The 25575-nt window shown below is 45.3% G+C and overlaps 2 protein-coding genes across 5 annotated transcripts in view; both read left to right on the forward strand.

The window, feature by feature from the left end:
• ZNF592 (zinc finger protein 592) overlaps positions 1-5756 on the forward strand; it is a 93486-nt gene extending 87730 nt beyond the window's left edge. Inside the window, 1 exon segment of the mRNA XM_005280931.4 lies at positions 2840-5756. Within this exon segment, the coding sequence (XP_005280988.2) occupies positions 2840-3319 (480 nt within the window). The 3' untranslated portion in view covers positions 3320-5756.
• Positions 5757-6500: 744 nt separating this feature from the next.
• SEC11A (SEC11 homolog A, signal peptidase complex subunit) overlaps positions 6501-25575 on the forward strand; it is a 35898-nt gene continuing 16823 nt past the window's right edge. Inside the window, exons 1-7 of one of the 4 annotated variants that reach the window (XR_010590781.1) lie at positions 6501-6660; positions 8588-8697; positions 17033-17182; positions 20176-20295; positions 22488-22723; positions 23298-23891; positions 25508-25565. Coding sequence is in view for 1 of the 4 variants with exons in the window: in XM_005280933.4 (XP_005280990.1) it covers positions 6610-6660; positions 8588-8697; positions 17033-17182; positions 20176-20295; positions 25508-25565 (489 nt within the window). In the remaining 3 variants the exon portion in view is untranslated. Of the gene's footprint in view, positions 6661-8587; positions 8698-17032; positions 17183-20175; positions 20296-22487; positions 23892-25507; positions 25566-25575 lie in introns of those variants that run through there. The other 3 variants (XR_010590780.1, XM_005280933.4, XM_065558483.1) reach the window with 3 other exon arrangements.

The raw sequence follows: 25575 nt of genomic DNA on the forward strand, positions 1-25575 counted from the left end.
AGGGTTTATATAGAATTGTATCCTAGAAACTAGTATATGCAGCCAGGGTTATTTACAGGAGTATTGTCTTAGTTAACAGTGTAGGTCAGAGAACAGCCAGAAGTATTGTGTATGAATCAAAACTCAGAATTAGGGAGGCAAAATGTATAACCCCATTTTCACTCTTTCTTAATTTTAATGAAAAAAAGCAGAATTCTGTTTTACTGCTGTAACTTTCCATACTGGGGCTTTGCCAAAAGTAGAATTTTTCTGGAAAGTTTGTGAAAATCTGTTCAGCCATTTTAAAATTATTTTTAAGGAGCAATCAAGTTAGTGGATAAGTAAAATACCTTTTCTCACCTTATAAACAGTTATTCACATTCGTTTTTCCTTTTTGTTTTTTGGTAGGTGGGATGGGTCACACCTTAAAAATGGCTGATCTTTAAAACCTCAAACTCTGGAAGCAAATATTAATGGATTTATAGTGGTAATGACTCTTCCCACATGGAATACGCTGTATAGTAAAGTAACATTTAACAGTCTAATCAATAATCCAAAATATCAAATGTATGTGCCCTATGGGTGAATTAAGAATGATATATGAGCCATAACTTTTTCACTTCCTGATGTTTCTGTATTTAAAATGTACAAACTCAATGTTTTCTGGCATTAATGATCAATTAAGACGCCAACAGAAGACACCAATACCCCCTCAATACCTATACACCTCTCTTGCGCACACTCACAAACACAGTCCAGGAATCTGATTGTGGAGCACTCCCCCTCCTGAATCTAAGATCTCTGCCTAAAGATTCCCTGTATTTTATGGCACCTTAGAGACTAACAAATTTATTAGAGCATAAGCTTTCGTGGACTACAGCCCACTTCTTCGGATGCATATAGAGAAGTGGGCTGTAGTCCACGAAAGCTTATGCTCTAATAAATTTGTTAGTCTCTAAGGTGCCACAAGTACTCCTGTTCTTTTTGCGGATACAGTCTAACATGGCTGCTACTCGGAAACCTGTATTTTATCTCATTAATCTTAGTTATATCTATGTATACTCTTAATAATACCATCTCCTTAATATCTACACCTTCTAGTCTATAACAGACACAGTCCAGGAATTTTTAATTTTATTTTGCACAACCATATTGCACTGCAGTCTCAGGTCCAATTTACTTTGTTGTCACACACAGGTTTCTCCCTTCCATTAAATATTTGTATTCTAAATTATTTCCCCACAGATAACATAGCTTGAATTTTTTCATTATTTTCTTCTCCCATCACTTCCATTTTTATAAGGACTATTTTTTCCTATTAAAATGCTTTTAATATCCCTGCAATAGTAGAAAGGGCTGCTTCTTTCCCCTAATTAGAGCTGGGTTAGTTATATTTGTTGTATACATTATTCAACCAATTTCATTAGATTTTTTTAATCCATTACAGTCTTAAAAACTGGGGTAGATTTGTGCTGAGCTGTAGTTGCAGTTGTTTTTTATTTGCATTACGGTAGTGCCTAGGGACTGCAACTCAGATCAGATCTCCAGTGTACTAGGGACAGTACCAGTGCAGAATAAGAAACAGTCCCTGTCCTGAAGAGGTTAAGATCTAAATAGATAGGGCAGACAAAAGGTTTGGTGGAAAAGATGTAATATACAAGCAGAATGAACAGTGTGATGGTACGCAAATGGCATGATAGTGCTAGTTATTTTGTTGGTTTCTTTTGCTTTGGTTTATAATTTTGCCATGTGGGGTTTTATTGGGAGGGGATTAGCTGCCGAGAGAGATGAGAGAAGGAGAGGAGACACTGAAGGGGAGAGAAGTAGGGAGGGAGGCTGAAGTGGAGAGGCTGAGAGGGAGCTGGAGCAAACGGCCGATCAGCAGAGGGAAGGAAATGTCCGGAGTAAAATTGGAAAAAGCTGCCAGGAGCAGATGATGTCATCACGTCTCAAGTTCTCTGCTTCAGCTGCTTGTCTTTGCTCCTGCTGGCTGAGCTTGCAGTGGTTTATCTTCCCTGAGGTCACACAGCTGAGGAGAGAATGATTCTAGCAGGCATTCAGTGGGACTATATTCCAGTCTCCTCTGCAGCCTTACCTATTTCCATTCATCTTTGTCATCTTCAGCTTCTTCTCCTTCCCAATCCAGTTGGTCACCAGATCAGGCTGTTTTTTCCTTAACAATGTCTCTAGAGAAGCCCTGTGACCCAAACCCCTTCTCCATGCCTTGATCATTCCTTTTCTCAGCTGTTTCAGCCTCCTCTATGGTCCTCCCTACCTCTCACCCTGCCAGTCTATCTCCCATGCTATCGATAAAATAACATACCTCTCCGCTTCTCTGATCATGTTACGTCCCTTTTCAAACCCCTTTGCCTTCCACATCAAGTACAAATTCTTCCCCCTTCAGAGCTCTAGCCCTGTCTTCCATCCCTGTTCTCATTTCTCTCTACTCTCCTTCTAACTCCTCCCAAACCTTCCTTCTAGCTGTTTCCTGTGTCCTCCTCCCACTTTCATCTTTGCACCTTCTGTTCCACCCATATGCATAGAACTCACCGCCCTGGTGCACCACACCACCTGCATCTCCTCCTTCAGATCATTCCAGAGAACCCTTTAACCTGTCCTTCATGTTCCTTTAAACTGTATGGTGTTTGTTTAATTCTAACTGTGAAAAGGTGGATGAGGTAATATCTTTTATTGGTCCAACTTCTATTGATGAGAGAGACAAGCTTTTGTGCTACACAGAGTTCTTCTTTGGGTCTTGGAAAAGTACCAGTGTTGTTGTAGCCATGTTGGTCAATTCAGCAAGCTAAAGTTCTTGCTCTTACGTGGATATAATAACAAAGACATTTTTTACATTTTTTAGGCGAAATCTCCAAAGAGAGTGTCTGCAGATGCTCCGGGACAGATGGCAACCACTGAAGCTCCACCAGCCAAAAAACTGAAGACACATTGGAAATGTGCTAAATGTGGATTTGCAACAGATATCAGTACTGAATTTCAGGAACACATACCTCAGCACAAGGCGGACAACTCTACTTCTCAATGCTTGCTCTGTGGCTTGTGTTATACATCTCACATCTCTCTGAACAGGCACCTCTTTATTGTTCATAAAGTAAAAGATCCAGTAGAGGAAGAGGAAAGGGAAAAGTTACAAACAGAGACAAATGAGAATGGACATGAAGCGTATAACAGAGAGACGAACACTACAATGGAGGAAGAAAATAGTTTGAAATGCAAAATGTGCAAGAGTGACTCAGTGCTTTGTACACACAGTCAGAGGTGTGGCCTGGAGGATTCCAGTAGCAGCTCTCAGAACAATCATTCAAATGCTACTAAGATTTAAGAAAAGAACATTTTTTACTCAAAATATTGGGTGGGAGTGGGGCAGATCTTTGAAATATCCTGTTTATTTCTTGGGCTGGACTGTGCTTTCCATTAACTTTTAATTTGTAAGGGAAATAAAAACTGCTTCCACCTCCATAGCACTGAATCTCTGCCAGATCAGAGGTGAAAAGAGAAAGCAGGACAAGATACCCCACTGGAACTTGTCTAACTCCTAAGAATGCAGGAGCACTTTCTGAAGCTGCAGTTTTCTTTCTGAAAATGAGCTCTCTTCCTTTGAGTGTGCACTGCCTCTGCCTGGAGCCCCAGTCTTGCCTCCTTTCTTTTAGTTTTCTTCTAGTATTTATGGCTTAAATTCCCCTTCCAACCTTCCGCTTTATCACTCAAATCCATAAGACTGTCAACCAAATATACTTGTCATACAAATCTACGTTAAATCCTTTCCCATCATGCAGCAGATGCAAACCATGGCTTTTGTGTAGGCTACACCGTGCTGTTTCATTGCCCTAGAACAGGGGTGTGCAAACTTTGTGGCCCGAGGGCCACATCTGGGTATGGAAATTGTATGACGGGCCATGAATGCTCACAGAATTGAGGGTTGGGATGCGGGAGGGCTCCAGCTGGGATTGTGGGCTCTGGGGTGGGGCTAGGGATGAGGGGTTGGGGTGCATGAGGGTGCTCTGGACTGGGACCAACGGGTTCGGAGGGCGGGAGGGGGATCAGAGCTGGGGCGGGGGAGGGAGTCAGGGTGGCAGGCTCCAGGTGCTGCTTACCTTAAGCAGCTCCCAGAAACAGCGGCATGTCCCCCTTCTGGCTCCTACATGGAGGTGCGGCCAGGCGACGCTGCACGCTGCCCTGTTCACAGGCGCTGCCCCTGCAGCTCCCATTGGCTGCAGTTCCTGGCCAATGGGAGCTCTGGGGGATGGCACTTGATGTGGGGGCAGCGTGTGGAGCTCCCTGGTTGGCCCTATGCATAGGAGCCAGAGGGGGGATGTGGCGCTGCTTCTGGGAGCCATGCGAAGTGGAGCAAGACCAAGACCCCGACCCTGCTCCCCAGCTGGAGTGCCGGAGTGGGGCAAGCCCCAGACCCCACTTCCCAGAAGGAGCTCAAGGGCCAGATTAAAACATCTGGAGGGCCGGATGTGGCCACCAGGCTGTGGTTTGCCCACCTTTGCCCTAGAAGTATGCTAGGTTCATCTTCTAGTTTTTCCATGAATGTTGTTTAATCAAGTTGTGTTATAAATTTAAATCACCATAGAAGAGATTTTTTGCGACCTCAGTCATTTTTTAATTGTTTATATAAATATTGCTAAATCATTTATATTTTTAAGTGATTTACAAAGTACAGGATCTCACACAGCAACAAAGGCCTCTACACTGGGGAGTTGCCACAGTTAGCCTTTGTTGGCCAGATACCAATATAGCTGCACTGCTGCAAACCCTGCTGAAGACAGAGCCAATATAAGATTCAATTAGCAGCTGTGTAGTTTGTCCCAGTTTCAGACAAGAATAATCTGCACAGGTGCATATTGCAGCACATAATAGCTTTGCTTGTCTGCACTAGGGAGGATGCACCAGTACTCCAGGGACAGCTGAAATCCCCAAGATAGACAAATATAACCTGCCCGTGGCTGTATCAGCTGGAGTGGTATAATCTATATACTTTCAATCACAGGAATGAAAAACTCTGCAAGAGAAATATACTTAATCTGCTGTAGTTTGTTAGCTCCCCATTTGGGAGAAAAATTCTGAAGCAGATACTGTGATTACAGTAAGAAACGTCAGTCTGTTAACACCAGCGTGTGTATTCTTCTGTGCAGCATATAGCAAAATCAGTCTGAGCACTACTAGCAGCAGCTTGAGTAGTATGGAATGCTCCATACGCATGATCAGGCAAGGAAGAGAGTGGCATCCATAAAGGTGTTTGAACTGAGAGAGCACCATACTGTAATGCTTCCAATACTCTAGCTCCTTTGATAGCAGATCTCCCATCTTTACTCAATTTTATAAATTACTTTGGAGACTTTTTATTTCCATATAGTCATATTGACTCTTCACTGTCCATGCTGTTTCTTCATTTGTTCTCTTCACCTGCTTTGTGTAATATAATTACTTCAATACAGTTTTTATGTTGAGACAAAATCCTGCTCATTATTGTTCACTATGACGTTTAAATAATTTAAAAGCTATTTATCTTATTGGATTTGAATTGCTTACTTTCTTGTCTTGATGTGTTTTGATACAAACAGTTTGGAACTCTTTGTATTTTTTGATACTGTGTACATTAGCTTAGGGAATGTTTTACAAGGTAGCCTATGTAGAGTAACAAATAGCAGGGGTCACTCCCAAGCCATCACATATCTATTTAATCTGCAGTGGCATTTGTGCCTTGCTATAATGTTTACTTCAAACTATTTCAAATAAAAGCATCCAACAATGTGTGGATGGGCTCCATTCTATTAAAGGCAGGGTGGGTAAGCCAGTGCAAGGTACGTGTGCCAGCTTGCCTTTCAGGCATTTCCTAACACATACTCTAGTGCAGGGGTTCTCAAACTTCCTTGCATCGTGACCCCCTTCTGACAACAAAAATTACCACATGACCCCAGGTGGGGGGATGGAAACCTGAGCTCACCTGAATCCCCCTGCCCCAGGTGTGGAGGCCAAAGCCCAACCCCACCAGCCTGGGTGGGGTCAAAGCTGAAGCCCAAGGGCTTCAGCCCCAGAGAGGGGCCCTGTAACCTGAGCCACGCTGGCTAGGGATGAAGCCCTTGGTCTTGGACTTTGACCCTGGGCCCCAGCAAGTCTAAGCTAGCCATACTGACCCCATTAAAACAGAGTTGTGACCCACTTTAGGATCCCAACTGCATTTGAGATTTGCTGCTCTAGTGCTTGCTTTCTCATCCCAGAAGCTTATCATGGTTTCTTCCTTTGATGATGGGTTCCCTACAGCATGACTGAAGATTTTTAGAAAAGTGAGTGCTAAAGGCAGATGTTCTATCTGGTCTGCAGTAGTTCACACTATAAGCTATACAACTGCCATAGTATGGGCAGGGCGCACCGAAGGGGTGTGGGTAGGGTCAGGGGAATAAAGGCATGTCGGGTCGGGTGAGGTCAGGGGCCGATGAAGGGATGTAGGCGGGGCTAGAAGGTGGGGTCGGGCTGATGTCGGAGGAGGGACGAGTGGCGGCGAAGTGCTTTGTGGGCGGGGTCTGGGGCAGGCGCTGCCGGAAGCGGTGCTGCGGCCCGGAAGCGGAAGTGGCGCGCTGGCGGCCGGCGCTGGCGGCTCCCGCGATGCTCTCCCTGGACTTTCTGGACGATGTGCGGCGCATGAACAAGCGGCAGGTGAGGCCTCGGAGCGCCCGGCGGTCTCCGGTCAGGCACCGGGCGTTGCTCTGCTCTCTGGTCCCCGCGCAGCCTGGCCTGCAGGCCCGGCGCCCGTGGGGAGCTTTGCCCTGGGCTGCGGCGACCTGTTGCCGCAGGCCGTGGAGCTACCCAGTATGGCCCCTGGCCACCCAGGCGGTCTGGGGGGGAGCAAGGGTCGACGCCCCCTTTTCCTTCCGGCCGGCGCCCCGTTCCGCCCGCCCGCGGAGCTGAGTTGGGTGAGGGGCGTGGGAACGGGCTTTGGCTCATGTGGCTGGTGATGCCCCGCTGTGACTGGCTTTGAAGCCCCCGGTGTTAGTCCCCTGGCCTGAGGAGATTGGCAGTGGCCCTGGGAGTCGCACGGATTTTCTGAATTTTGCTGCAGTGCACTGTCCCCCTCCCCCCCCAGGTCTGACCCCTTGCCTATTGTGTGGCCCATCAGTGCAGGAGCATCCCGTTCCTGGGCTTCAGACCAGTGGCGGATTTAGAGTTAGTGGGGCCCTATGCTCATCTTCATTTTTGGGGTCCCCCCACAGGACCCAGCCAAGAAAAAGAACATTCTCTCTTATCTCCCCCACCCCCTGTTTTTCATTCTTTTTTCCCCAGAACTTTAAGGTTAACTATAAACTGACTGTCCTTCTAATCATGCCAGACTTCAAGGGGAAGTTTTTTCAAAATATTTATCCTTTGAGGATCAAAAAGTGCTTTAAACTAAGATTAACTAAATCAATTATTTGAATATTCTTGTGGGGTGGATAAAGAGTATATAGAAATCATTTCCGCCACTGCTGAAAGGTAGCTGCTGTGTTCTAACACAGAGGTAGCTATTTAGCAGAGCACAAAAAGACTACACCACAACTGAAGGGCCAAAACAGAAGAAAACATAATCTCAACTGACTCCATGCCATGCTTTGGGAAATTCCAGATCAGAACCTTTTAGCTTGGGATTTTAATGCTCCAATTACATAAATCTCTATATGTTTGCTTGAAAGTGGCATACATGCATCATATAGTTCATGTTCACTAGTTATAAAGTGCCATACAGAACATGGCACTTCACAAAAATATATTAAGCCTACATCCTTGTGCCAAAAGAGCTTACCTTCTGAGGCTAGCTTATGATTGTGCATTTATCTCTGAGTAACAGGCAGCATGCAGCTGTATTGACCCATGACAAGGCCTGAATGGCACCGAGTTGGACTCAGATTCTCATTGCTTTCTTGCCCACAAATTTGGAGGGAAGTCATTTACTGCAGCCTTTGAAAGGGTGCAAATTCCCCCCACCCCCCACTTTCATGCTTTGTCAGCTTTCCTGGCTGGTGGGGAGGAGAGTTGAAACATCACCCATTCTCTCCCTCCCCCAGTGGGCTGTGCCTAGCTGCCGCTCACCAGGCAGCAGCAAGCCGCACTAACGCAGGCCGGAGGACTCAGGAAGAGCAGGGGGCAGCCATGCAGCCGGAGAGAAGCGGCGGTTTCCCCTTCAAAGCGCTGCTTCTCTCTAGCTGGCTGCGTGGCCGTCCTGTACTCCTCCTGCATCCTCCGGCCCCCGTTCGCAGTGCTTGCCGCCACCCGCACCTCCCACCTGCTTCCCTGAGGCTGTGGGTGAGCCTCCCTCCCTGTTCTCCTGCCCCCCATAGCTTCTGCCCCTGCAGTCCAGCCTCGCAGAGTGGGCTGCCTGAGTGCCCGGCCCAGGGGCTCCCTGTTGTTGGGGGGCCGCGTGCCAGGGCATGGTATGTTTCATGGTAAATCCGCCCCTGCTTCAGACCTAGCCTGCTTGCAAAGGCAGCACCTCATAGTCACTCACTTGTTGGAAATCTGTTTTCCTCGTTCTCCACAACATCACCACCTGTAAGGTTATTACATATCCATGTCTGTGCTCCCATAACCTAGTGTCTTTTTCTTATTGCAGCTGTATTATCAGGTGCTGAACTTTGGGATGATTGTCTCCTCAGCTTTAATGATCTGGAAGGGGCTAATGGTGGTTACAGGAAGTGAAAGTCCCATTGTAGTGGTACTCAGGTAAAAATTGTTTGACTTTCAGACTTCTCATGAGGTGCGGCTAATGGGGCATAACGTGGATCTGGCTTTGAGAGGATGGGAGGCTGAATGTTTCCGTTCAGGGAAGGAACACAAATGATTCAGCCTCTATAGCATTTCAGCAACACTGGCTTAAAGATGACTTGGCTGAGAAGCATTCATTCATATATTATTTGAATGTCCAGCATCTCCTGTACACTTTTTAGCCAGACTTCCTTTTAGTCTAGTTCTTGTTCTTCATGCACAGAAAATTGCTCATGTGGCTTTAAGCTTACTGGTGGACTCCCTGCTGTTTTACTCATGCCCCTGTATAACATCAGAGTTCAAATCAAAAACAAGGGAGTGAGAAGTTCAGGTTGCTTTTTTCAAGAAGGTAGCGTTATAAGGAATAAAACCCCACAGACCTTATGAACCCAGGAAATGCAGAGCTCAGGTGACACTTCTCACACTGTATGGTAAAGCATGTGACTCAGGAAGCTCAAGGCTGTTAGAATCCTATGGGGAGCATTTTTTTTTTTTATAAACACCCGAGATGGACTTCAAATGCTAACACCCACCACGTGCTGGGCCATGTCAGAAGACACAGTCTCTGCCTCAAAGAGCTTACAATCTAGTTCGACTCAGAAGAACAGTGGGGGTGGGGAGAGGGAGGGAGACAAGCAAAGTGAATATTTATATATAAAAATTCAAACTGCCCCTTACTGCCCCTCAATGTAGCTGTTAGATATTAACTTCATGTGGGCATCAGGTAGAAGTGGATCTTGGAGAGGGACTTGCTGGAAGAGTGTACCTATCATGGGTACTGGGACAGACAATAAAAGCCCATCCTCTCAACTGAGGGGAGAGACCCAAAGCCTGGGCAACACATGAGAAATAGGGACAAAAGTAAAAGGTCATAGGGCCAAAACAAGGTATCCAAGGGGGAACATGAAGCAGCGAACCCAGGTAAGTGCCCACTGCTCCTCAGAGGAGTCCAAGAAGCTAGTGGATGCTGCCCAGAGATGTGGTACAACAAGGGACCAGAAGCAGGCCCCAGAGTTGCAGATCACCCACCACCACCTTTGAGCTTCCTTAGCCTGATCTGGTGGAGGACAAGGAGGTCTTACGACTTTGTGGGCCATGGAAGGAAGACAGTGTAGTGGCCTTATGGATGGGTTCAGTGCAGACATTCCAGGTCTAAGTGATCGCATAGAAGTGAGCATGAAGATGTCTGGAAGAAATGACGAAGGAGGGAGGTCATAGGTAAAGTAGAGGTGATGGGAGGGAGAGGTCCTATTAATTCTCTGCAAATTGGGTTACCAGTAAAGCGGTGCATCTATGTTGTAAAGATTATCTTTTCAAAAGGATAGCAACTTGAACTGAAACTAAATTGTGGCATACAATAGAAAATATAAATGCATTATTTTCCCGTGTTCATTGTTTTCCATCTTGCTGCTACATGTATATTTAAAGTACGTGAAGAGCTCTTAATGGCAGTGAAATTGAAATCAATGAGGAAGTCAATGTAACAGATGGAGACACTCAGCAGGGAAAGTTATGATTGCTATTAGAGTATAACAAATGTGAACAGAATTGTTTAGTGTCTTGGCTTGCGATTGAATGTGCTGTGCTGCTCTCTTGTAACAAGGCTGGGAGTGTGCTGACCACTCTGTTTCACGCCCAGAGTTCTATTTTCTGGCCATCGGATGAGCTAGCTGTAAGACTACAAGGCAAGTTTTCCTTCTCACTTCAGTAGATCTGGCTGAAGGCTATGCATATGACTCCATGGGAAATTCTTTCACATGGCATCTTGACTCTGTGAGCTAAGAAATGCAATAGGAAATGAGTGTGGTTGGTGTCCTCAAGTTGTGACTTGAAATAGCTTCCTGTTGCTAAAATTCCTGGGGAAGTGGCTATAAAGTAGAACCTCAGAGTTACAAACACCAGAGTTCTGAACTGACTAGTCAACCACACACCTCATTTGAAATCGGAAGTACGCAATCAGATGGCAGCAGATATAAAACAAACAAATACAGCACAGTACTATGTTAAACATAAACTACTAAAAAATTAAAGGGAAAATTTAAAGATTTGACAAGGTAAAGAAATTGTTTCTGTGCTTGTTTCATTTAAATTAAGATGGTTAAAAGCAGCATTTTTCTTCTGTATCATAGTTTCAAAGCTGTATTAAGTCAATGTTCAATTGTAAATTTCTGAAAGAACAACCATCACGTAACCAGAGTTACGAACATTTCAGAATTATGAACAGCCTCCATTCCCGAGGTGTTCGTAACTGAGGTTCTACTGTACCTATTGCGGGTACTGGCTTCCCCAGAATGTACCTCTACTGACTTCACAGGTCCCGTTCTCTGGGGACATTAGCTATGCAGCTTGTCAGTGTTTATCATCACGTCACTTTGAAAACAAAGTAGTGGAACTTCTATCTCTTACTGCCGATTCCTCAGAGTGCTGATGAGAGGCACTTCAGCCACTTCCCGTTGAGTAAGATGGGAGGCCATAAAGTCACTTTCCCTTTTCAGTGAAATGATATCTTCTGACAAGCAACCTTTGCCTAGTATCTCCAGGCACAATGGGAATACATGCGGTGCTTGAAGTACGTTTCCTTTTATAGTGACTTTATTTGCAATTAAAAAGGTTAGGGATGCTGTAATGTTCTGCCATTTACAAGAAAAAAATTGAGTAGGAGTGCCTGCAATGAGACTGTTTGAGGAACCATGCTGAATCACAAGAACCGATCTCTAGCACAGTCTATCTGAGAACTTGAGAGCCCTTCTATTTTGAGCATATGTGCTAGACAGGATGTGTCTACACTGACCTTAAGGCCTCGTCTGCGCTACAAAGTTAGATTGATGTAAATTACCTTGCATTGACCTATTTGTGCACATATCTACTACAAAATTTTTTCTCTGGTCGACGTTAGCGCCCTGTTTACTGACACAGTAAAATCACCTCTGAGGTCAACACTGCAGGTGTAGATGCTGCATGACCTGTGTTAACCCTAACAGTCCTCCAGCAGCTGTCCCAGAATGCCCTATTATCTGTGACAATGACCGCTCTGGCCACAATCTTAAACTCCACTGGACAGGGCTAACAGAGACCAGAATCAACACCTCCTTAAAACCGCCTGCATATTTTTGAAATCCCTTTTCCTGATTGCCCACCTTGGCAAGCACACCTCGCAGCTCACCCTTGTGTGCAGCTGCCCAACTAACTGTCTGCATGCACACAGAGAAGTATTAGATGCGCTTCTGCCTGGTGTAGACAGGAGGTATTGGATCTCACGGGCCTGTGGGGTGAAGAGGCTGTGCAAGCACAGCTATGGACAAGCCTTAGAAACATGGACATCTACAAGCAGCTTGCATGGGGGATGCAGGGAAAGGGTATGACTGGAATCAGCAGCACTGCTGTGTGAAAGTTAAGGAATTTTGCCTGGGATACCACAAGACCAGGGAGCACAACAATGGACCAGGTGTTATGCTGTTGATCTGCTGCTTCTTCAAAAACTGCATGCTATACCTGGCAGAGACCCCACCAGCACCCCGCACACCATTGCGGATACATTGGAGGAGTCTGAGACAGCCCACAACAGTGGAAAAGTGAGGATGACGACGTACAGCCAGGGACTCTGGCAATGCTGCGAACTAGGACATGCTTGAGACTCTGCCACAGTACCGCCTGGCAAGTGTGGATGAGCCTGATGAAGTGAAAGAGAACTCAGATAAGTGTGTGCATACCTTTCCTTGCAATGTTTAAATGCAAGGATGGTTCCTGGTCCATCCCCAAGTTAACAAGACAGACAAAGGGAACAACTTTTCATACAAGAGGAGGTAGCATTGTTATCTGTCTTTCATTGCCCTGGTGGGTTAGACAGTGGGTGGCCCATGCAGCATGCTTTAGGTGCATAGGGATGTCCCTTTTGTCTTCCAGAAAGATTTCAATGCAACTTTCATGGAGATACTCTGCAGTCTTCTCCAAAAGGTTTCTAGGAATGGCTGCTTTATTCCTTCCTCCAAGGTAGCATACTTTCCCACGCTGCTCTGCAATGACTTTGGCTGGTACCATTGTAGTAAACAGGCTAGCGGAATATAGGCCAGTGTGGTTTTAGGATGCTGTTAGCAGCTCTGTTCTCTGTGCCTTTGTGAGCCTCAGGTGATCAGCTAAAATTACTACTCAATGTGGAAAATAGTGCCAGTGCTCAGTGCCTTTGCCCTGTGCCAGCGGTTCTCAAACTATGGGTCGGGACCCTGTTTTAATGGGGTCTCCAGGGCTGGTGTTAGACTTGCTGGGGCCCGGGGCTGAAGCCCAAGCCCCACTGCCTGGGGCCAAAGCCGAAAGGCTTCAGCCATGGGTGGTGGGGATCAGGTTACAGCCACACACACACTCCCCTCCCTGACCTGGGGCTGAAGACCTTGGGCTTTGGCCCCCTGTCTGGGGCAGTGGCTTTAACTTTGCCCCACCCAGGGCAGTGGGGCTTGGGTGGGCTCAGGCTTCGGTCCCCCCTCCTGGGGTCAATGTAATAATTTTTGTTGTCAGAAGGGGGTTGCGGTGCAATGAAGTTTGAGAACCCCTGCACTATACTCATACCCATGGAATAGGGAATGAACTTCTATGGGTAATTCTTCACTACCCGCCGTATCGGCGGATAGCGATCGATTTATCAGGGATTGATATATCGCGTCTCGTTAAGACGCGATATATCAATTCCTGAACGCGCTCCCCGTCGACTCCAGAACTCCACCGGAGCGAGCGGCGGTAGTGGAGTGGACAGGGGAGCCGCGGCTGTCGATCCCGCACTGTGTGGACCCCAGGTAAGTCGATCAAAGATACTTCGACTTCAGCTACGTTATTCACCTAGCTGAAGTTGCGTATCTTAGATCGATCCTCCCCCCCCCCAGTGTAGACCAGCCCTATATCTTCATACAACAGAAGATTCTTCTCCCAAACCTGGTGATAATATTTACTGTGGCTGGGGCCAGAGAGTGGTGCTGTACCAAGGCGATCCAATGCTGAAATGTTAATAAGCATTTCTTCAGGGCTTATGTGAATAATGGATGTGTCTGTAAATCTGATGTCACATCTGTTTTTTATCAGTAGCTTCTGTCATGGCAGCCTTGAAGGGTGTCCCCTCCACACCCTCAGAATGCCTGACCCTGAGGACGAGGTGAAGGAAGAGGACTATAGAGGACATGTCCAGTGAAATCCTACAAGCCAGTGTTGCATCAGACCAGGAACAAAAGGCTTGGAGGGCCAATATGAATGACAGCGTGGAAAAGGACAGGGGACAGTAGGAAGGCCCAAGAGTCCCAGCAAGACAAGGAGCGGGAAAATACTCCAGGACGTTATGGGTCTTCTCACATAGCAAACACAAAGGCTACTGGTCCATAATTCCTGGACACTCCACCCTTTGCAGTCCTTGGAGAACTCCATGATTGCTGCTGCTCCCTACACCTTTCCAACATACCCATGGCATCATGAGGGCACATGCCTACCATTGCCTATGCCTACCACTCCACCCTGGGAGACAACAGGGAAGACCACAGCCTCACATACTGACCTGCAAGAACGGCTGGTGTGTGTGGGCCCACGATGAACTACGTTTGTGCACTCAAGTGGACGTGTGTTTACTTAGTTTCTAATTTTAAATTTTCACCCCATTAAGTTGTGTTAAAAATCTGTATAACATTGCCTGTGGGGTGTTTTTGCACATTGATTTTCTGCACTATTTATTCCCATTCAAAGTTTTGTTTTTGGAGAACCAAATTAACTTAGTTCACAAATGCAGAATGCATAGTGGTAGTCAAAGCAAACAATACTTGTAAATGCAAACCAAGCACCACAGAAGTCACAACTTCAGTAAAATGAACAGTCATAGTTATAAACGTACAGAAAGCATTATGCAATTCTTTGAGGCACCCAAAGCTCCAGGCCCAGAGAACACTTCCACACAAAACACTGCTGTAACTGATGACTAAAATGAATTTTCAAAGCCTCCCTCAGTCGCATAGCTCCATATTGTTTGGGCTCTTCAGAGTCAGCAGACAGCCTGCCCTCCACTCCGATGGAAGCTTCTTTTCCTCCTTTGCCTGACCGATACTGTGCAGAACACCACAGGCAGCTATAATCATGAGTTTTCCATGAGAAAAATATCCCAATCTGTTGAGTAAACACCACCAGCGCCCCTTCAGTTGTCTTTCTGCATCTGCTGAGAGTTGGATCTTTCCTCGGTGCTGTCCACCTGCCCAGTGTAAGGCTTCATGAGCCAGTGGAGCAAGGGATAGGCTGGGTTCCTCAGAATCACTGTTGGTATTTCAGTAGTGCCAATGGTAATCCAGGGGTCAGGAGAGAATATCCTTGGTTGCAGTTTTTGCAAAAGTCCTGTTTTCGTCAAGATGGGAGCAATCATGCACCTTCTCTGACCAGCCCAAATTGATATCTATGAAGCATCCCTGATGATACACCAGCACTGGCATAATCATAGAAAAGTAGCCCTTTCTGTTGATGTACAAGACGAGCTGATACCAAAACAGGGATGTGCATGCCATCTGCCGCCCCAGTGCAGTTTAGGAATCCCGTTGCTGCAGATCCATCCACAGTGCTGAGAGTCACAGTCCTGCATAGCAGAAGACTATTAATAGCCCTGCACACTTGCATCACCAACAGCCCACACCAGATTTCCCAACTCCAAAATGATTTCCCACTGACCAGTAGCAATCCAACATTGCAAACTTCCAGAGCATGATTGCCACTCGCTTCTCTATTGTCAATGCAGCTCTCATTCTGTTGTCCGTGCACTGGAGCGCTGGGATGAGCTCGGCACACGGACCCAGGAATGTGGCCTTGCATACCAAAAAGTTCTGCAGCCAATGCTCATTGTCCCATAGCTGCATTAAGATGTGCTCCCACCAGTCAGTGCTCATTTTGGGGGCCCAAAAGCTGCTCTCCACCATCTGCAACTGCTCCATGAATGCCACCAACAACCTTGAACTGTTCTTTACAATGTTGCTCAGCAAACTGTTCTCAAAGAAATCCTCATGTCCACCATTGTTGCTGTACTTTCTGTGGGGCTGCAAGTACAGGAGAATCATGCGTCTTGTGTTCTCAACATTTGTGAGAACAGTACAAAGCTCTGTGCTTCTGTCAGAGTGGGATTTTTTAAAAAGGTGGGGAAATTGTGGGATATGGATGACATTATGGGATGGAGAAAGTTGCATGCTGAAAACTTGACCCCTAGCTCCTGCAGATCCTTGGGTGAGTCATTACTATCCCACAACACATTGCAAAAATTCCCCAAAAGGCATTGCAGCAGATGGCACACTGAATGCATACTTGTGGTGCACTGCACTTTACATCACACAAGTTCTCTGGGTGAATATGTGTAGCGTCAATGGAAGCAGCCAAGTATGCCCACACCAAAGCGATATGCTAATTTCAGCGACTGCATACAGACAAAGCTTGCGTCAGCTGAAGTCTGTAGCATAGACGTGGCCTAAAACTTCCCACCGTTGCAGTAGTCCTGGTGCAGCTCTAGCAGTGGGGAGAAACAAGTTGCTTGTGGCCACCAGCCTCTTTGCCACTGAGAGTAAGTCTGGATACCAGAGAGCCTTGCCTGATTGGCATGGTGGTGGTAACACTGATGGCTGCCTGTGCTTTATCTCTAGTAGAGCTGCACCAGTGGCAGTGCAGTGGTGGGAAATCAAAGCATAGTGTGGGTGAAACTGAAGTGTCTTGGCTTCAACTATTTTCCTCAGGGACTCTTAGTTTTGCGGGGGGAGCGAGGGGGTAGACTTTATGGATACTTTGGGTGATGAGCAATAAGACATTACAATTACATTGTCTTGATATATAGGTGCATATCTTCATACCAGATTAACTGTGTTAAGCAACATATTGTATATTGATCACATCTTGTTTTATCATTAACGTTCCCTTTTTTTCCAAAATTATTTAAACATGACCTTAACATGGCATATGTATGTTTGTAATGATTCATATTAACATTTTGGTTTTTTGGGGTGAAGCTGTATGTTTTGTAGGGAAAGGAAGGGAGAAAGTCTCAAGAGAATAGAAAGAAAGGAAAGACAAGTGGAGGAGAGGGCATGTAATTTAATTATCCTCTGTATATATTTGTCTTGATTGTCTTACAGCTATGGGATTACTCAAAGCATCTCAGTGATTTCAGTATTTCGATTGTTTTCCTAAGGGCTCTTTCCTAAGGGAGGACATTCTGGGGTTTACTTGAAACCATATAGATTTCAAACACTGATTCTAGTTTTTCAAATGTCCTTGTTTCATAACTGCTATTTTCCTTGTCTTACAGTGGCAGCATGGAACCTGCTTTTCACAGAGGAGATCTTCTGTTCTTAACCAACCGAATTGAAGATCCCATCAGGGTGGGAGAAATCGTGGTCTTTAGGATAGAAGGAAGAGAAATTCCAATAGTTCATCGAGTCTTGAAAATTCATGAAAAGTACGTATAGCGTCTGGGTGATGATTGTATTGCAAATGTCTGTAGCTGTGTCACCTTGGGCTGTGCTTATCTCACAAAATATTCTGGTTGGTAAGTGGATGGGAGACATCAAGGAAAGCCCGGGTGCTGCAGGAAGTGCTGTGAAGGCTCTTACCTCAACACTGACCCGGTGTCCTACCAGAGTGCCAGGAAATAGCGTGCTGCTGGAAGGGTCTTCATGCAGATGAATTACAGTCAGGTTCTGATTACTTGTGCTAAAGATCTCTTGCCATTTTTCATAAGTTGAAGGCTAATCCTGGAGTCCTGACCCCAACTATGGGCAATTCTGCCTCCCTTAACTTCCTCTGCAACATTACTGGAATACAGTACTGTTCATTTCCTGTCCCATACTGCTGGGTAGTGTTCATATTCTCTGTTATGTAGCTCCTCTGTTCTGCCCCAGAGGTGATTGCATTTCAGTGGTGAGTGAAGTGGCTTCTATATATTTAAGACTCCCTCTTCCATGTTTCCAGTGGCTGGTGGTGGTGGTCACACATGGGGGCAGTTCCTCAGATAACTTGGGCCAGTCCCGTGGAGGGATTTGAGAATAAGCTCTTAAATTGGATCCTATATTCGATGGAGAGCCAAGGCAGAGAGTGGTTTCTAGAGGTGATGGGCTCCCAGTAGGTGGTGGTGCTGCATCCTGAATAACTTGGAGTTTGATCAGGACTGATGGAGTCATTCCTAGATACAGTGAATTGTAGTAATGGAGTATGGAGGTCACATGTGTGAGAATTACTGTGGCCAAATCCCTTTGATAGATAGGGTGGCTTTCCACCTTCAGCCTCAATGCAATTCTAATAGCTACAGCTATGTTGGTACCTAGAAATAGTAGAGTGTAGAATGACCCCAACGTTGTAAATCATCTCGACATCTGGAGGGTAGGATGCCTCAATGGTGGGGGTGATGTTAGTCGTGATGAGTTCTAAAAAGTGCTTCCTTCCCCACCAGCATGATCTGTCTTGCCAGACTTCAGTTTCAGCCAGCTGCTCTCCTTGTGCAGCCCCGCTTAACTCTCCTCTCAGGGTGAGTTCCAGATTTGCTAGTTAATAGAACCAGTCTTTTTCTATTGATTTATTTATACAAAAATCTTGATCAATAAAGGAAACACACTGTGATATTTTTAGTCTCTTCTCAGAGTAGAACTGCACTTGGACCTCCAGTCTCCTCCTGCATGCAACGAGTGCAGGTGTGGCTGAGATGTGGATTCTTTACTAAACTTTCCTCTTCCTTCCCAAACTTCCCATCCTTGACTTCACTTCAGAGTTAAACATTTTTTAAAGAATGATATGAATGTGGTCAGCTGATGCTGAGCGTTGAGATGGCCATGGATGGACTGTAGGCAAGGCCTTGTGCTTTGCATTCTGTGGAATCCTCTCCCTTTCCCAGAATCTCAAGTTACATTTAGAAATAAAATCTAGTCCTCATGTTTGTAAAGAGAACCTTTAAAGCCATGAGCAGTGTGAAGCAGAGCAGACAGCCCGAAGCAATGGGTCTGAGGTCTGACCAGCCACATTCATTTCAATGGGTGTTAACTCTGAAACCTAAAGATAACCATTTAATTTTTGACATTTCTACTGTCACCAGCAGCGAGTTTGAGTATTTACCCTAGAGTTAAGCTGCCTCCTGTTTCTCCCTAGATACCAAAAGTCCCAGCTGTTCTATACCCAGTGGCCAAAATTTCTAGCTTCCTGATTTACAATTTCCATTGTGTAGTAATGGGCTGTCAGTATGAGACTCTGTAGCCTATTGAAAACCAAAAATGCGCAGATTCTTATCTTTCTCTGACTCCAGATCAAATCTCCTTTGTTTACAAAGGAAAGTGTGTTCTACCCATCAGCCCTACAAAGTCCTTCTGGACTAAGAACTAAACTGGATTCATTCTCTACCTCCAGAGGTAAAGATTCTGCTGTCAAAATTAACTTAACAGTTCTATCGCTTTGTGTGACAGGCTAGAATCCAGTTCCCTCTCCCAGAGCTTGGTGACTCTGCAGGGCTAATAAGGATGAGAAGCTGTGGCAACTTATGTTTAGCACTCAGGTCAGCTGCGTATTCTGATAGCTAGTTTCTCCAGGGTTCAGATCTGCACTGCGAGAAGAAGCCATCGTTGCATGATCCTTTTTGAGAGCAGACCTGCACTGTACACTCCTATTTTGACATTCTCACGTGTTGCTGAATTACAACAATAAGCTCTCTGAGGCAGCCTTCATGTACTGTACCTATGACAAGGCTGTCCGTACCTAGGACACTTTAAGGACGCTCCTGCTGCTACTCGAATGCAGCTGGCTCTGCGTTCCTCTTGGACTTTCTTCTTCTTGGCTGCAGACAGTGTCAGAGCACCAGTAGGTTTGAGTGTGGTGGAGGGAGTGCACACAATGAAGAGCTTCCACGTGCTTTCCTGCAGGTGATTGATTTGATGGTAGGCTTGCAAATTGGGAAGCTCATGACATGCTGAACCAAGCCATAAGAGCAGTTCCAGTTGGCACATGCTTTCAGAGGACCGTTCACAAGTGACTGGAATGTGCCGAAGCCCAGTTGATAGCACCGTTTTGTGGACTGCCACTTGGAAATATGCATCACTTGGGAGCTCTAAAAAATGGAAGGAAATAGGAGACACTACAGGTCGAAAGGGAGACAGAAAGGATCAGAAGCAGGAGAGAAATTACTGAGAGAGAAGCAATCCCATCAGTGCCATCCAGAAACCCTTAGGAAAGAACATCAATGTGTTGGAATTAGTGGAGCCAGGAGCGCTCTCTCTCTTGTGTTTTAAATGTTTCTAAATATTTAATCTGCCCTTCAAAAAGGGCTTTGAAGGGGGAGGGTTCCACGTGGCTGGGACCTCTGACAAACCTGTGTGTTTGAAATGTTTGTATAGCTTAGTCCCTGCAGTCGTTGTACTTGCTTGGAATAGCTATGTGGCTCATCTGTGACCTGTGGTCTCTTTTCTTTGTAAGGCAAAATGGAGACATCAAATTTTTGACAAAGGGAGACAATAATGCCGTTGATGACAGAGGGCTGTACAAACAAGGGCAGCACTGGCTGGAGAAGAAAGACGTGGTGGGGCGAGCAAGAGGGTAAGTGAAGCTATCCAGCAGAGGAGGGTATGCTCTGACCAGTGCTTGTCTCCAGTGTGAGCTGGAAAATGCCTTCTTCTGTTGAGCTCTTCCCTGTTGGGGTTTCTGTGGTTTTTGATTAAAGTGGCGTGTCAGCAAGTAATGTGTGGAATTGAGTAACAAAGGCAAGTTCACTTCTTGGCTTGCCTTGACCAAAGGTATCCATGTGTGAACTGCCCTCCAGGTTTCTGCTCATTTCCTGTCTTGGAGGTGGATGAGCTGTCGTGTAGCCTCTTCCAGAACTCAATTAAAGCTGATCTGCAATAGGAGTGTACCCTTTCACTGATTTATGATGGATAAAGAAGGCTGAAAAGGCTTTTTACATTCAAAATTCAGGTCTTGCCTGCCTGGTGACATTTGTGCCAAAACTGCACTAGGTCCCAAGACAATGAAAGTTCAGCATCTGAAGATGGCGGGGATTTTTTAGTCAGGCTGCTTAAAGTTAATGTCTATTTAACTTTAATGCTTAATGAACAGTTGGGAGAAATGCCATCTCTGCCAAAGGTTCAATGCTTCTTTCAGTTACGGCACAAGAGCTCAAGAAACATCCCTGAGAACCCAAAGACATTCCCAGCAAAACTAGGGATTCATAAACTCATTATTTTTGATAATTACAATAGAAAGCTTTCAGGCTTCTTTTACCCACGATAAAGAATCAAGTAAAGGCACAAGCTTAACTTAAAAAAAAAAAAAAATCACCAAGTTAATATCAGTAGCACTTGGATGAAAATTTTCAAAGGGGAGTACAAAAACTCTTTTGACTAGAGTTGAAGATCAAATAGCTTAATGACTTGTTGATGCTAAATACTAAAAAGGCTTTTTGTTGCTTTCAGGCAAAGCATACTGGTGTATTGAAGAGTGTTTATATTTATTTTCTTATAAAATTAATCATTTTAGCTTCATTAAAAGAAATGATTGGCTGACTGAACTTTGGAAGGCATAATTAAGGCTAAGATTTAGCCATGGATATTTTTAGTAAAAGTCATGGACAAGAAACAAAAATTCACGGCCTGTGACCTGACTATGGCTTTCACTATAAATATCCCTGACCAAAACTTCACAGCTTCTGGGGTACTGCTGCTCTGGGGGAGCTATGGGGCCAGCGGTGGGGACTGACTGCCTCCCACCACCTGCTTGTATGAGGCCTCTGGAAACCACTGCTCCCGTGGCCTCCGAGGTGGCCCTTGGGACCGCTGCTGCTCCAGTGCCCCAGCAGCCATCTGAGCAGCTGGCTCCAGGGCCGCACCAGCAGTAGCCGGTGCTGCTGGCTCCAGGGCCACCCCGAGGTCCGTGCCAGCAGCAGCCAGTGTGTCGGGCCATCCCAGGGCCAGTTGTAAGTGCTAAACTTCATCTAAATGTTCTCTCGACTGTCTGGGAGATTGGAGTCCATTGTACCCAGATCTCTGCCTTATCTGGACAATTGACCATTACAGAGCCAGTCTAAATATTAAAGTATGCACAGCCCGCAGCACAGGCTTTAGGCTCCACTCTCCTACAGCTGGGGCCAGATGGTGACCTGAAGAGCTAGTTAAAGTTTGGGTGTCCCCCAAAGAATCTCCTTGGTAGAGCTCTAAAATCTTCAGGCCTGTCTTTTGTGTCCCAGTGGACAATAAGGGTGGAAAGTTCATTTCACAGGCCTACCCCAAAATGGCAAATGCTGGCTCTACTTCTGGTGTCAAATCTATGCAGAGTCCATCTGTCCCAAAACTTCCAGGTGTCTTAGACGCACTTCATAGTAGTGTGACGTTGCACTCCATATGTTTTATGGAAATATGCTTATAAGTGTGAATATGATGTAACTGGAATATGCTTTATGCAAAAGGTCTCTTGTAAGGTATGATAACAAAGGTTATAACCTACTGAATATAGTCCTCCTATTTGTATGTATCATTCTTGTGTCTGAAGCTAGAAATATGAAGTATAACTCTGAGGTCCTATTATAATTATGCGAAGTGTGGGCCATTAATGGTGGTTTAGAATCTTGATGGCTCCCATTGACTAGGACAATTGGTTTAAATGGCTCTGCTTACTTACAAACCTTCCTCTGTACCTATGGGCCAGCCCAGGAAGAATGGAGGCTGGGGTCTCACAGGACAGGTTATCATGTCACCTGATACTGGAATCCATCTTAAATCTGGTACTTTTCCTTTTAGAAGGAGGGGTGGGAACCCCCCCTTTGGGACCCAGAGAGACAAAAGATTCCCGCCTTGTGCCAGAGCTATAAAAGGGGGTGGAACAGAACAAAGAGGGCCGCCAGTCATTAGAACACCCCTGCTTTCCACCTAAGATATCTGCTGAAACTAACAAGGACTGTACCAAGGGAAAGGATTGGGCCCAGACTAGAAAGGCGTCTAGTCTGTGAAAGAAGCTTATTGGAACATCTCTGAGGGTGAGATTTTACCTGTAATCTTAATGTATTAGGCTTAGACTTGCGTGTTTTTGCTTTATTTTGCTTGGTGACTTACTTTGTTCTGTCTGTTATTACTTGAAACCACTTTAATCTTACTTTTTATACTTAATAAAATCACTTTTGTTTATTAATGGACCCAGAGTAAGTGATTAATACCTGGGGGAGCAAACAGCTGTGCATATCTCTCTGTGTTATAGACAATTTATGAGTTTACCCTGTATAAGCTTTATACAGAGTAAAACAGCTGGATGTCTGGGTGCTGGAGTCAAATGACCTGCTGAGCAGTTTTTAGTTAAAGTCTGCAGCTTTGGGGGCATGGACCAGACTTGTGTTGCAGCAGGCTAGAGTGTCTGGCTCAACAAGGCAGGGTTCTGGAGTCCCAAGCTGTCGGGGAAAACAGGCTCAAAGGTAATCGCAGCACGTCAGGTGACAGCCTCAAAGGATATGTGCACAGCTGATTGCTTTGATTTTAAGTGAGTTTTAAGTGTGGTGGCTGGAGAACAGACAAAGTGGTTACTGATTTGTTATTTTCTGTTTGCTTATTTCGGGAAAGTGACGTAGGAACAGAAAAACAGGAAAATGAGTGAAAGCAGTGAAGCGATTGCGAAGTTGGAGCTTTTTAGGCTGCAAGTTGCAGAAAAGGAGAGGGAGCACCAGAGATTATTGCAACTGAAAGAACTGGAGATAAAAGAAAAAGCGAGAGAGAGGCAGCAAGCTCAGGAGGAAAAGGAAAGAGAGAGGCATCTAGCCCTGGAGTTAAGACAAAGAAATTGAGGCCCAGAAACAGGCTCAAATTGAAGTACAAAAAGCTGCCCACCAGCAAACCCTGGATTTAAAAGACAAAGTAATTAAGGCCCAGAGACAAGTCAAAATTGACCCAGAAGCATGAACTGGCTGTAATGGAGTGGAAGAGACAAAACTCTTCAGCAGCTGGCTCCACTTCCCCAACAATCCACAAATGGGAACGGTTATGCCTGCAATATGATGAATCCAGTGATATTGCTGAATATTTCATCACCTTTGAGAGACTGTGCACTCTCCATGTGATTCCTGAGGATCAAAAAATGACTACGTTGATTGCAAAATTGACTGGGAGAGCTCTGGACGTATTCAGTAAGATGCCTATTGCTGATGCTTTCAAACTATGGTAAATTTAAGGAACTGGTTTTGAAACAGTTCCACATTACACCTGAAACCTACAGGGTAAAATTCATGAGTCTTAAGAGGGGATCTGGATTAAGTAATGTGGCCTGTGTAAATGAAATGAGAGATTTGTTAGACAAGTGGGTGAGGGGAAAAGGCATTACAAGCTTGGAAGAAATGTGTGATTTGGTTACTCAGGAACAATTCCTGAATATGTGCAGTGATGATGTAAAACAGAATTTGTGGGACAAAAAGGTGGATGCAGTGGGTGAATTAGCTGGGTTTGCAGACTCTTATGAGCAATCACAAGCTGCAATTAAACATAAACCACTGGCAGAGGGGTACAGGGTTGGTGGAAAGCAGAATCACTGTTTTACCCCTGAGAAAAAGGAGGCTGGGCGTTCACCTCCCCATTCCCCTGTTCTCGTCCCAAGTCTCCTGTACAAGCAAAGGAGCCCAGAAGGTAAGTCCACTGGGCACCTGAGGAATAACTGACCTGGGCTGAGAGGGGACAGGCACCAGGTAACACATGAAGTTGCTGCTTCTCAGAGCACAGGGATATTCCAGGCTACTGCCTCTTACCGCACAGGATTTGTAAAGGTTGCTTCTACACAAGCAAGCAGTGAGCATATGCATGCTGTTAAGCTTAATGGCAAAGTGATCCAAGGGTGGAGGGATACTGGTGCAGAGATTTCTGTGGTCAGGAGGGACTTTATCCATGAGAAGGATTTATTACCAGGAAAAATGGCAGAATTAGAATTGGTGGGAGGTTATAAGCTCCTTGCATCTTTAGCTGAGGTACACATGGAAACTGGTGACTTGCAGGCTGCGGTGGCACACAATTTTGCACAGTTTCTACTGAGGAATGATTTTTTTGATGTGGCAGAATCTGTCCCAGGGTTTGCTAGAATTATTATAGAATATGAACCACTGATTTATATGACAAAGGGGATAGCGGAAATAGAGGGGCTTCAGAAACCAACCAGAATGGTTAGAAGCTTGGAAAAACTCCCGTATGAGGAGACTGCAAAGATTATGGTTGCTTACCTTAGCATAAGAGAGTAAGAAGGGGCATGATAGTTATACAAAATGATGAATGCTGTAGAGAAGGTAGAACAGGAACTCTATCTTCCTGTCTCATGATACAAGAACACTGGGACATGCAGCGAAACTGAGATGCTGCAAACTTGAAACTGAAGAAAAATTCTTTTTTAGCAATGCTTAATTAGCTGGAGAAACTGATTGCCCCAAGATATCACTGAGGCCAGGAGCTCACAGGATTGAAAAAATGTTGGAGATTTATGGACAACAAGAATACCCCAAGTTTTAATACCAGGGCTTTAAAACAAAAACCAAGAACTTGGGAAGGGAGGAAACCTGACTGCTTCAGAGCTTAACCCAGCCTATTACCTAAAGAGGGTTAAGGAGGAAGCTTTCCCTAGGGGAGGCTTTGCATCTTCCACTGAAGCAACTGTTCATAGAGAGTATCCTGTGCTTGATGGAGCACTCCTGTCATCCAGTCTGGCAATTTCTTTGTGCATATTCCAGGGCACAACTTAGCCTGTGAAATCTTCAGTGGAAACTATCTGAAATAAGTGATTTTTTTTTTCTCTCTTGTAGATTTGTCCCCTACATTGGAATTGTGACTATTTTAATGAACGATTACCCCAAATTTAAGGTATGACATA

Source organism: Chrysemys picta, chromosome 10 (genome assembly GCF_011386835.1).
Source record: "Chrysemys picta bellii isolate R12L10 chromosome 10, ASM1138683v2, whole genome shotgun sequence".
NCBI lineage: Eukaryota > Metazoa > Chordata > Testudines > Emydidae > Chrysemys > Chrysemys picta.